This window comes from Pleurodeles waltl, chromosome 5 (assembly GCF_031143425.1).
Source record: "Pleurodeles waltl isolate 20211129_DDA chromosome 5, aPleWal1.hap1.20221129, whole genome shotgun sequence".
In the NCBI taxonomy this organism is placed as follows: domain Eukaryota; kingdom Metazoa; phylum Chordata; class Amphibia; order Caudata; family Salamandridae; genus Pleurodeles; species Pleurodeles waltl.
Genome location: NC_090444.1, coordinates 1,772,132,241 through 1,772,145,544, shown reverse-complemented (window position 1 = coordinate 1,772,145,544; position 13,304 = coordinate 1,772,132,241). Strand labels below are relative to the sequence as shown.

The following is a 13,304-nucleotide window of genomic DNA, read 5'->3' as shown; positions in this document are numbered from 1 at the left end:
GCCTCTCTAGCTTTTGCTGAGTTTCCACACTCCTATGAAAATGGAAGGCACTTCACTCCTCTAGATCACTGCCTACTTATTCACAGTACACTCTTTGGTTGAGTGCTCAGGCCAGCTCCAGATATTGTGCTGGATCCCCAGTGTCAGGATTCTCCTGTTGCATTGAAAGATGGAGCCATGCAGGCTGAATAACTTGGGACAGTAGTTATGTCAATTCGTTCCCTAATTGCCACGCCCTGATACCTATTTCTAAATGAAGAGATTGTTTTACCTACTTTAATACTCAAATCAGAAATTACTATTACTTTTTCAATTTCTAAGATTTAATTTTACTCCTAAATTCCAAAATTATATAGAGAAATATCCTACTTCTATACCTTAATTAGAAATGGAGCATATATATGAGACATGAATGTGCCACTCTATGAAATAATCTCTGTACTAGACAGAAGTCTGGAGTGGACATGATTTGCTCTTCTCAGACGATCACTTAATACTACAGCTTTATTGAATAGGCCATCATAAATCAGATGCACCTTCTTTGCTATCAAATCCACTCAACTTCACCAGATACTGGGAATCTTGTTACTTTTTAACCCCTTTCTAGCTTTTCACCTTTCAAATTTACCCCACTTCACTGTAGTTACTCGGTAATTTTTTGCTATACTGCAATTAGTACTATTTGACCCTGGGCAGTGGAAAAATGTGTTTTTGAAGCTGCAAGGTTTTTTTTCTGCATTTGAACACATTTTATTTACTCTTTCATAGATTTTATTGAAATCTGGTGAAGACATTGGCTTGAGTCTTATCCTTGGTGAACAAGTCTCTCAACTGTTCTGTGCACAAGGCTGTCTGCCTTTTGGTTTGTATGCCTGTGCTTGGTAGTTTGTGTATGTTTGCTTTTTCTGGGCATGGATGACTGAATGTCTGGTGATCACTTTGACTGTATCTCTGCTAATTTGTGTACATGGGTATTTATAGGTGTTGCTCTGTCTACATGTGTGCATTCATATATGCATATGTGCTGTCCACGAATTTGGGAGACATGCCCATCAATATAATAGTTCAGTTTGGTCACTCTATTCTGTTGGGGACAAAACTTTGTGGTTTGACAACTTTGAGTGTTTGATTGGTTGTGATGTAGAACCCTCCTGACTTGTATCCTGAAAGCTTTACAGGAAAGGCCATTCCAGTGACTGGTTTTATGCATTTAATCTTCGAATTCAAAGAGAGAAAAATGTTGATGGTGTTACATAGCTAGCTGTAAGGAGACCCTCTGTTCTAGAATGAATCAGCAAGAGCGCATTATAGATCACATTAGGTTCTAACAGCAAGGAGAAAGACTTGCTGCTGAATGACAGTGATTCGTTTTTTCACTACCTTTTCAATGTATTCTCTGAAAGAGTAGGGAAATTCGAAGGATTCTACCAGAAGAGCATCTTTTTTTCTCATTTTTTTTTAAAACAGATGCAACATAATTGTTCTCCTGCACCATTGCAGCCCTGTGACCGGCATACGTACATAGACCTCAGAAAAACAGCCCCCATCATAGTAAAGAAAAAGTGGCTTTCGTCATGGTGAACTAACAAAACCATGGCTAAGATCTGCACAGTGCATCACAAACATTTGAAACTGCGGGAGACCAAACATCAGAAAAAAATAAAGGGAGAGGTTAGGAGTAAAGAGTTGAAAAAAGGAGAGTTGGCGCAAATGTTTCCAGGGTCCCACAACACGCTGCAGAGCCTCAAGAAAGCCATATTCTGTATTGTGTACCTGGGGTTCCATGTGGAGCAGGAGAGAAATGAAGGATATAAGCAGACAGAGTAAACACATCTTTGGGGTTAAAAAACAGAAAAGGAACAAACATTGGGCAGCATAGGTCCAGTGACCTTTTACTTCTAGGTATAGCACGGGCCCCTCAGGGAAAGTGTCATTGGGAGAAGGCCACACCCCTCTCAAACAACCCTTGTGTAACAAGGGCTGGAGTGGTGTTCAGCAGTATGGTGGAGGGGGCCCAGGAGGTCGCATGGGAAAGATTAAAAAAAAAAAAAAAAAAAAAATTACTCCTGTAGGTGTCGGGCCAAGCGGAGTGGCAGCGAATAGGCCGCACAGCACAGCACTCAGCAGCAGTTCTGGGCAAGGAATGTACAGGGAGACCCAGCTGTGGAGTCAATTTGTGTTGGCAATGGCCACACCCAGCCTTGGGAGTCCGTAATCTCCAACACCGCAGGGTCAGCTGGAGCGGGCTAGAAACTGGAGCTGATGACACCCTCACTGCTGAAGGTGGGATGAAGGAGCAGTCACTGCAAGGTTGGGCGGTAGCGGGAACAAACAATGCGCCCCGTTGCAGCCTATTGGCAAACGTTACGCACAGATTGCAGGGTCTGCCACAGCTGTGTACTTCACACCATCGCCCTTGCTGGAGTGTCCAGAGGGAGTGGAGAGCACTATAAGTAACACAGGGGGACTTCCGAAAGGCCGCTGTTCTAATGGAGCTTACACGGAGGTGGCCAGACCAGGCCTCCCTCCCCCCCCCAACAGAAGATCATACTTTGAGATGATTCCCATCCTGTAGCCCATAAAGTAAAGAGCATTCCAGTTGGCTCTGTAGAGAAGTTGCTGCAAAACTGAAGAAGTTGGAGGAGGAAGGTATATTTGAGGTAGTAGAAACTACAGAATTGTGGGCTCCTCTGGTGATAGTGCTCCAGATTAGCAGAATCAGCTGCGCATTTGTTTTAGGAAATTGCATATCATAGTTGTAAGGTTACCCCCTGACTTTTTGCCTTTGCTGATGCTATGTTTTGAATTGAAAGTGTGCTGAGGCCTGCTAACCAGGCCCCAGCACCAGTGTTCTTTCCCTAACCTGTACTTTTGATTCCACAATTGGCACACCCTGGCATCCAGATAAGTCCCTTGTAACTGGTACCTCTGGTACCAAGGGCCCTGATGCCAGGGAAGGTCTCTAAGGGCTGCAGCATGTATTATGCCACCCTAGAGACCCCTCACTCAGCACAGACACACTGCTTACCAGCTTGTGTGTGCTAGTGAGAACAAAATGAGTAAGTCGACATGGCACTCCCCTCAGGGTGCCATGCCAACCTCTCACTGCCTATGCAGTATAGGTAAGACACCCCTCTAGCAGGCCTTGCAGCCCTAAGGCAGGGTGCACTATACCATAGGTGAGGGTACCAGTGCATGAGCACTGTGCCCCTACAGTGTCTAAGCAAAACCTTAGACATTGTAAGTGCAGGGTAGCCATAAGAGTATATTGTCTGGGAGTCTGTTTTACACGAACTCCACAGCACCATAATGGCTACACTGAAAACTGGGAAGTTTGGTATCAAACTTCTCAGCACAATAAATGCACACTGATGCCAGTGTACATTTTATTGTAAAATACACCAGAGGGCACCTTAGAGGTGCCCCCTGAAACTTAACCGACTATCTGTGTAGACTGACTGGTTCCAGCAGCCTGCCACACTAGAGACATGTTGCTGGCCCCATGGGGAGAGTGCCTTTGTCACTCTGAGGCCAGTAACAAAGCCTGCACTGGGTGGAGATGCTAACACCTCCCCCAGGCAGGAGCTGTAACACCTGGCGGTGAGCCTCAAAGGCTCACCCCTTTGTCACAGCACAGCAGGGCACTCCAGCTTAGTGGAGTTGCCCGCCCCCTCCGGCCACGGCCCCCACTTTTGGCGGCAAGGCTGGAGGGAACAAAGAAAGCAACAAGGAGGAGTCACTGGCCAGTCAGGACAGCCCCTAAGGTGTCCTGAGCTGAGGTGACTCTAACTTTTAGAAATCCTCCATCTTGCAGATGGAGGATTCCCCCAATAGGATTAGGGATGTGACCCCCTCCCCTTGGGAGGAGGCACAAAGAGGGTGAACCCACCCTCAGGGCTAGTAGCCATTGGCTACTAACCCCCCAGACCTAAACACGCCCTTAAATTTAGTATTTAAGGGCTCTCCCTGAACCTAGAAACTAGATTCCTGCAACAACAAGAAGGACTGCCTAGCTGAAAACCCCTGCAGAGGAAGACCAGAAGACAACTACTGCCTTGGCTCCAGAAACTCACCGGCCTGTCTCCTGCCTTCCAAAGAACTCTGCTCCAGCGACGCCTTCCAAAGGGACCAGCGACCTCTGAATCCTCTGAGGACTGCCCTGCTTCGACGACGACAAGAAACTCCAGAGGACAGCGGACCTGCTCCAAAAAGACTGCAACTTTATCCAAAGGAGCCGCTTTAAAGAACCCTGCAATCTCCCCGCAAGAAGCGTGAGACTTGCAACACTGCACCCGGCGACCCCGACTCGGCTGGTGGAGAACCAACACCTCAGGGAGGACCCCCGGACTACTCTACGACTGTGAGTACCAAAACCTGTCCCCCCTGAGCCCCCACAGCGCCGCCTGCAGAGGGAATCCCGAGGCTTCCCCTCACCGCGACTCTCTGAAACCTAAGTCCCGACGCCTGGAAAAGACCCTGCACCCGCAGCCCCCAGGACCTGAAGGACCGGACTTTCACTTCAGAAGTGACCCCCAGGAGTCCCTCTCCCTTGTCCAAGTGGAGGTTTCCCCGAGGAAGCCCCCCCCTTGCCTGCCTGCAGCGCTGAAGAGATCACTTGATCTCTCATTGACTTCCATTGCGAACCCGGCGCTTGTTCTAACACTGCACCCGGCCGCCCCCGCGCCGCTGAGGGTGAAATTTCTGTGTGGGCTTGTGTCCCCCCCCCCCCCCCCCCGGTGCCCTACAAAACCCCCCTGGTCTGCCCTCCGAAGACGCGGGTACTTACCTGCTGGCAGACTGGAACCGGGGCACCCCCTTCTCTCCATTGAAGCCTATGCGTTTTGGGCACCACTTTGAACTCTGCACCTGACCGGCCCTGAGCTGCTGGTGTGGTAACTTTGGGGTTGCTCTGAACCCCCAACGGTGGGTTACCTTTGACCAAGAACTGAACCCTGTAAGTGTCTTACTTACCTGGTAAAACTAACAAAAACTTACCTCCCCCAGGAACTGTGAAAATTGCACTAAGTGTCCACTTTTAAAATAGCTGTTTGTGAATAACTTGAAAAGTATACATGCAATTGAAATGATTCAAAGTTCCTAATGTACTTACCTGCAATACCTTTCAAACAAGATATTACATGTTAAATTTGAACCTGTGGTTCTTAAAATAAACTAAGAAAAGATATTTTTCTATACAAAACCTATTGGCTGGATTTGTCTCTGAGTGTGTGTACCTCATTTATTGTCTATGTGTATGTACAACAAATGCTTAACACTACTCCTTGGATAAGCCTACTGCTCGACCACACTACCACAAAATAGAGCATTAGTATTATCTCTTTTTACCACTATTTTACCCCTAAGGGGAACCCTTGGACTCTGTGCATGCTATTTCTTACTTTGAAATAGCACATACAGAGCCAACTTCCTACAATAGTTGTCTGTATTGTCTTGTGGCCCAAAATCTGAGATGCTGGCCATGGCCAAGGGAGTTAAATGGTTTCCTTCCACTTGCCCTACTGCTTTGTCCCAACTTGTTGGCGTTCACTACAACCTTTAGGTGTTTTTAGTTGTTACATTATCTTCAAATTTATAGAGCGCTGCATTTACCCCAGGCATGTAATTTTGCTAAAAAAATCATGAAAACCTTCAGAACAGTAGGATGAACATATCCGATAAATTGATATGATTGTCCTGAGGTTTAGCTTCATCTGCCATTTTCCCTCGGTTGGTGTTTTTAGCTTTTTAAAAGTCTAAAGGGTGTCCTATTTCTCCAATATGGTATTGGTTGTTGTAAAAGATAGAGAGGAGCATGACTTCCGTTTTAAAAATAAATTGCCTTACTGATTCGTTTGGCAAGTGTGAGATTGTAGTGTCCTGTATAACATATTTGGATCATGAGATTAGTCGGCGTGACATGTTACTTAAAAAGGAGTTCCTTGATGCAATAGCCCAAGATGAAGTTAGATCTTTTCTGGATTTGAGTTTTATGCCGTATTTGTGCAGGATTTTGCTTGCAAAACGAGATGGGACAATTGCAAAAAAATACCGACAAAATGGTGGGAGTGATTCACAACGTGTTTTCATAACCTTAAGGTACATATTTGTAAAGCCATTCCCTTATAAGGGTTAGATCCTGGTGCTAAGTGTCATTACAACTGATGGCAGTGCTAAATGTTTAGGTGCTCTTTAATCTGAGAGATGAGAATGGACAAAAAAGGCACACTATCTTACTTACTCTCTTCTGCAGCTGAATAGTTGGTTACATAGAAATGTTAACTTGCTTATGGACCTAGAGGTTTTTGCATATTTGTGGGAAATACAGTTCATAATTTGTTGGATCACAATCCAGTCACCAAATCTTACTACCAGTGGCGTGCACATTGCTAGGATGTTTCATGAATGTCAGATATAGGGTGCAACATGTCCTAGGCATTAAAAATGAGGTTGAAGACTTCTCAGTTCCTTGTGAGAGAATATACTCTATATGGTCAGGAATTTTTGATAGGTTTGGTAGATTGTGATGATTCCAAAGCTGTCTCTAAAAATGAGTGTGGAATAAGCCAATAACCCTGTACTATGTGATTTGTGCTAAAAATTTCCAAATAGGTGGCTTATTGGAAACTTTAGGGAAGCTGTAAGGAACTATTCTGAAGTCAAAGGAAAATTGTTAGCGAATAATGAGTTTCTTGTTGAGGAATTGCACGATTTGCACCTTGAGTTAACCTTTCTGATTTACCAAAAAATATATTATCTAGGCATTGTAAAGTATTTAAAAGGTGAGCAAAACACTGTATTAGGGGCCTGGCCTGGGTTGAATTCGACTGTACAGAAATTTGTAGGGAATTGGATACAGCTGAACTGATAAGTCACGTTATTTTCTGCCCTATGAAATGACTATTGATGTACCAAGACCTATACTGGATCATAAGTGTTTACAAGTATGATTGTGTTGTTGGGTTTATACTCCAAATGGCTAGAGATTGACATTATTGGCTGGGTTGATGTTTTGGCTATGGTGAGGTCATTAAATGCCGTATTGTTGTGGGGATAATAATCTCAAAACCAATTTAAGTGATAACAAACCATAATTTGTTTCTGAAGCTACTAAGGATTTCTGACTAGGTCACAATTAAGCACCCATCCAGCTGGGAACGATGCTGTTAAATGTTATCAGTTATTGTGGGAGTTGTATGAGTGGCAATTAATGGAGGGAGGGAAGGGGATAATACACCAAGATAATTCTTTGTTTATCGTGTAATGCCTATCTATACAGGGTTCAGCCTTTTAAATTGTTCAAGGAGGGAGAACCTTACACTACTTATAGTGTTGAGTCCATGACAGGGGTTACAATGGTGTTAGTCACCATAAGTGAAGAGAGAATATTGGTAAATTTCAGGCAGTCTACAATGAACATTTTGACCACAAACGTACATACAGGGAAGGAGAACCGCGTGGGGGAATAGCTTCCTTTTGGAGTACCTCTACCTTCTGTGGTATTAGTTCTCACATGACTAAAATTACCGTACCAAATACTGGGTGATTTTGTTAGATCATTTTAGCCATGGATTTGCTTAAGTAACAATTTTGCATATTATCGGTTTGTTTTTAATATAAATTTAGTTCCTTTCGATATGTTGTTTTATCTAGAAAAGGAATGTGTAGTGTCTGCATACAGTGTTTGTGACTATCATCATGTAGTAGAAATCCATTATGGGATATAAGGACTAAAGGATCCCAATAGGATCATATGGTGAAGTGAAGCCACCGTGCATCTGAGGCCTAAATAATCACAAAAATGTAACTAGGCCTGCAGGTGTAGTAACTTGAATAATCTACCCGAACTGACTATAATTTACCTGACCCGTAAAGGTTCTCAAATTGTGTGATCCTAGGCAATTATTTTAGTGTACAATCAACTTTTCTTCATTCTCACGAGTGCACCTTCAAATATGTGAGCTTTGGCATTTCTGCTGTTGAAAAAAAAAAAAAAAAAAGAATTTGATTAGACAAACTTTTACTCAATGTATATTAAGAATCTAGCCCACATATAGGGGGATACATGATCCATGACATGACCTTTTAGTTTTCTAATTGAATTTCCATCAGGGCAGGTGTGTTTCTCAGTTTGGTTAAACACTTTCAATAAATAGATTACCGAAGCACGATGTGGAAGCAAACTGTCATTTACAGACAGTAAATTTCCAAGAAATTATCAAAAACCTTCCCATTAAGATTAAAATTGAGTTTCAGAAAGCATATTTATCCTTTGCATATCACCAAATAAACTGTTTTAATTTGGTTTCATCACACAAAAGTACAAAAATAAAGACTCAACTACTAAAATATATTTTGAAATGTTTGTACAGTTGACGGTGTATAAATGCTTACTTTTTAGGAAAAACCTGACTGTATAGCCTTTCATTTTGCACTCGTACAGCAGGTCAGACAGTTCACCTTACAAAATCCTGGAACTCTGCATTCCGAAAGAAAAGTAATTGTAAGGAGACAAAATGACTTTTGACCTCTGTCTCTGACTACAGAGCAAATGTGACAAGATAAAAACAAAATGTAAAGGTCTTTATTGCTTCTTCACTTTCTGGCTAAACAGAATCCCTGTTAGCTCGCCAGAAGGGGTGAGTAGGTTCTGCAAATAGGCCGACCCGGTAAAATATGACTTGGCATAGTGGAAGAGTAGATTTTTCCAGGCTTGCGGCTTTCTGCCATAGTTGCTAAATAAGAAGTTGAATTTGCTTTTTTCCAATCATACTACAGTAGTACATTAGAGTACTTATACCTGGCCATAGTGCATTCGTAACAAATCACTCATTCATGAAACTTTTGCCCAGTTTTCCCTTGCCAGTTTTCTTAGGCTGATTTGTTTTCTTGTTTTTCTGTTTTAGGAGGGCCCACAAAAGAAGAAAAGGAAATCTGAAGCCGCAGAGTCGACTGGACAGTTTGATTTGTTGGCTATTGGTACAGCAGTCGGCAGCATTTTATTATATAGTGTTGTAAAAGGAGAACTGCAGAGCAAGTTGGTAAGTACTTGATTGTCTACTTTTCGCTTATAAGGTTACCATAGCAAACTGACCTACAACAAATACCTGTACTTGATAGTCAACAGATTACGAATTTGTAGAACCTAGGTTTCAGACCTTAGTAGTAGGCGAACCAACTGAGCGTTTGCTTTGCACATACTAACTTTTCCAATTGAACAATTTATTTTGGCGACGAGGTTATGTTTGCTTTATATCTTACCTAATTTTAATGATGTACATACCTTGATTTCAAAGCTTAGTTTGAACATAATGTCAGAGATCTAGGCATTGTATGTAGTTGTGAATTCAGGACACACATTGAGATTAATTTATTTAAGACTCAGCTCTATAATGTAAATGCCCTAATTATCAGTGGGATTAAATGTAAATATTTTTTGTTAGATGCCTACCTCCAAGCAGTAGAAACGTTTTACCATTTTTCCTTCTCTTTTAGGATGTCTCAGATTCTTCTTGACCATTTGAAATGGCATAAGCAGAGGGAAATGTTATTTTACATTAGGTAGCTAGTAATTTTGTTGCCTGCCTTTCTGTAGCTTAGGGATTTCTACGTGTATCATAAATGAGGATCCAGCAGTCATGTAATGTAAGCTGTATTTAGATTTTTACTAGGAATTCAATTACATTCAATTACATATTAGAATTAGAAAAATGCAACACTTTTAAAGAAGTGTCCTGGAAAGTGTTTTTTTTTAAACATTTATTATAAAATGAGTGATGTTTATAAAAGGGAGCAACCAGTCGAGTTCTCCTTTTAAAAATGTAGTGCTGTGGCAGATTTGGCCACATTTCAGTGTTCATATGTACAATAATGGTGTTTGAAAAATAAATGATCAGTAACTGAAAAAAGTATGTCAGGCGTTATTTAAAGAGTAGCATTTAAATATAGAGATAAACAAGTCATCTTCAAACTTCATGTATTTACTCAACTTGTGGGTTTGGAATATTTATCATCTCTAGTACCTTTCAAATGTGGAACCAGAACGAGGTTTGAGAACTGGTTTATAATTCAATCTTTAGTTGTGTGATGTCTTTTTTTTATTTATTATTTTTTTTATTTGAGAGCAGCTGGTGATTAATCGGCAGTAACATCAGTAGTTACAGTTTACTATTGGTATCCCAGGCCACCAGTAGTAAATTAAATGATAACCTCCCTGGTTAGCTCAACCCTCTTAACAGATTTGTCCCTCAAACTCATTCTTTTAAAGATTATTGGGCCAGTGGGCTAACTTCTTTAAGCCCCGAGGGACCTGTGGCAAAAGCACCTTCATACTGAGGGCTTACATAGTAAAACATACTATATTCCCTGTATGCAGGTTAGATTGCAGGAGTGCAAGCTATCTAGAAATTGACAAAGAAAGCAGATTTGCTCACCAGCTAAAAAGAGAAATGCCCTTCTTCCAACTTCAAAGAAGGCAATAAGAGTGGGCTCAGAAAAGGGCCAACTCACCCTGTATGTCATTTGCTGACTGCTTTGATATGAGGTACCCAAAAAGGCTGCTGATAAAGTTGGACAGTGACTGCAATCTCTTCTGGCAAGAAGCCACATACACTTCCTGGTGTAACTGTGAAGTCTCTTTCCATAGTCCTCACAGACTTCTCGTTGACATGACATCTGTTTATGACTACCTCCATCAGTAGTATTCGTGTCAATGAGTTTGCTCCCGTAGAGTTCAACAGTTATTCTTTACCTCAAAATTAGTGATTATGGATGTTCCCTCCTGTTTGCATGAGTAACAGGATTTCTTGAAGGGTGATCATGACATGATTGGATTCGTATCACATGCATTGAAATATGGAAATCATCCAAAGCACCAAAAATATTTCTGCTTCCAAGTAGCTAGCTGTCACTATCATTTTCAAGTCCCGCCCTTCAGTGTTAGATCCCGCTCATCCTTATGAAGTGTATGGCCCAGGTGGCAGCCTTGTCTGATGCCATGTGCATCAAGTCTTTCCTTACCAAGATGAGAACACAATCGGAGGGAACAGGGCCCCACCCATGCTTGCCTACAACATTTTGTGCAGGCTTGTGCTGATTTTGAACTCAACTCTGTGTCTGGCTACCAGGGTACAATTCCTACTTGTTAATTTCGGCACCATGAAAGGGAAGGCTTTTGCTTTTGGACTGTGTGATCTCTGCCTGCAGTTTCTTTTAGCAAATGAAGAAAACTGTCTGTGCTTATGTATCACTGCTGGAGATAATTGAGGTTCTTATCCAGTCCTTATCCAGTAGCTGCCTATTAATGAGACCTATATAGGAGGAATTAAACATGCAATAATGGGTGCAGTCTCAAGACTCCTTTGTGGCAAGGTGAACGTAATGGCTTGTGTCAAGTATTCCTTTCAGTGATTGAATGACAGGAACAACATTGCTGCAGACACCCTTCCACAACATTGCCACACATTGAGGTCCATTTATTTAGCTTCTATTTTTGTAAAGACCACAGACTCAAAGGCTGGTGTGAGCACCTTCAGGAGCTCTCGACCAGTGGACTGTGGGTCAAAGTAGGCACAAAGCTGAACATTAATGTGCTTGGAGCATTAGGCCTTAACCACGGGCTGTGCCCTGTTTGTTCCCTGAATTGAGTCATCCGTCGACATTGGGGCAGACTCCACCAAATCTGTTGTATTTAAACAGGCAAAGGAGTACACTCACAAGCCCTATCAGAATAGCACACCACTTACTGAAATGAGCACTTCAACATGGCATTCCACTAAGCGTGGGATATCTTAGGTAAGCGGCAACAGAGGGAATGCCAGGAGTGGTCTCTGAAACAAACTCTGTAGAAGATAATTCTTCGGTGGGAGAACCAAAACTAATTTTTTTTTTTTTTTAAAGGAATGGAAGATGCTCCTATGCTGACCTTCAGCAAAATGTTGGATTACTCCCTTATGCTGTTACACCTTGTAGTTCTTTAGTGACTAGGGTGCAGTGTACACTGATAAAGGTCATTTTCCCCAGGTTATTTTTTTTTTTTAGCAAACTTCTCCAATGAGCGTAAATGAGTGTTTTTTTTTTTTTTTCTTCTTTAGTATGTAAGACATGCCTTCGATTTTACATGGCTAGGGCTTGTCAATTCAGGCAGTTGGACCAACAGTTTTTTGGTTTTCTATAGATACTACACCCCTTCTCAAACAGGGTAGTACCAAGTGGATAGCAGCTGTATTTACATTTTTTATTTGAAGATCCACTGTCATTCAACAAGTTAATCCACCCTCCACAGTAAGAGGCTCTGCATGCTGAAGTCCCATTGGCTAATGAGCAGGGCAGTGACCTTTTTAAAAGTAGCCACTTTCACGAGGGACTACTATTTGGACACTGATTGAGTCAGGGCGTTTTTTTATTTGGAATGTTTTTCGATAAGATGAGCGGGCTTCTCCTGTCTTCATTTGGTAGTTATAGCTTATACTGTTAGCTAGTCAGATATCTTCTGAGTCCATGAAAGAGCCAATGCTGGAGAGAAAAGTCCCGTTGCTTCCCTGTACTTGCAGTTCTTTAGTTCTGGTATATTTAATAGATTCACATGCAGCTCTCCCAGTTTGGTGGTCCATCTTTCTTTGCTCTGCTGACCCATATGTTTTGAAATCTGTGACCGATAGCTGCCTCTGAGCATTTCCACCTCAGTTGAATTCTGGGTAATTTTCATATGGTTAATGCGCTATTAAGTTGATCATCTCTTTTGAACTAATTGGAGTTTTGCACTGTTGCTGTATGTTACTGAAGGTCCCCACCTAGACTTAAGTATTTGAATTCATAAAAGAAACCAGCTCTGGAAACTCTGAATAAATAAATGTTAACTCAATCTGCCAAGAATTAATTGCTGTTTTACCCAGTCTTATTCATTGAAAAATTAGTGCTGTATACTTAGTCAATAAAAAGTGAAGTTGCCAGTATCTTCTGGTAAAACTGCCTCAATAAAAATGTTTGAGAGATGATCATTAAACCTGGTACAGTCTGTATTGTATAATTGACAATTAGATTGTATTGTACGCTTTGTTGCTTAATGATGCATACATGCTTTGTTGGTACTCCTTCCACATTAACTACCCGAATGCTAATGGGTACCCTTCATGCCTATCTAGTGCTGTGCAGTTTTTAGTCTGGTCAGTCAGTGCTTGGTGTGGTGCAGACTCCATTCTCCCCTACTGCTTTGGAAGACTGAAGACAGGCTGGGTGGATGTGTGGAATTCAAAGCCCAAGCACAAAAAGGATTTGAGAGGGGAAAATTGTGCCCCACACTAAAATAA

General features: G+C 41.9%; 1 protein-coding gene across 1 annotated transcript in view; it reads left to right on the top strand.

Moving 5' to 3' along the window:
* Positions 1-13,304, top strand: part of WDR43 (WD repeat domain 43) — a 462,775-nt gene that overhangs the window by 33,808 nt on the left and 415,663 nt on the right. Inside the window, exon 2 of the mRNA XM_069236209.1 lies at positions 8,904-9,038. Coding sequence (XP_069092310.1) covers positions 8,904-9,038 — 135 coding nt within the window. The remainder of the gene's footprint in view (positions 1-8,903; positions 9,039-13,304) is intronic.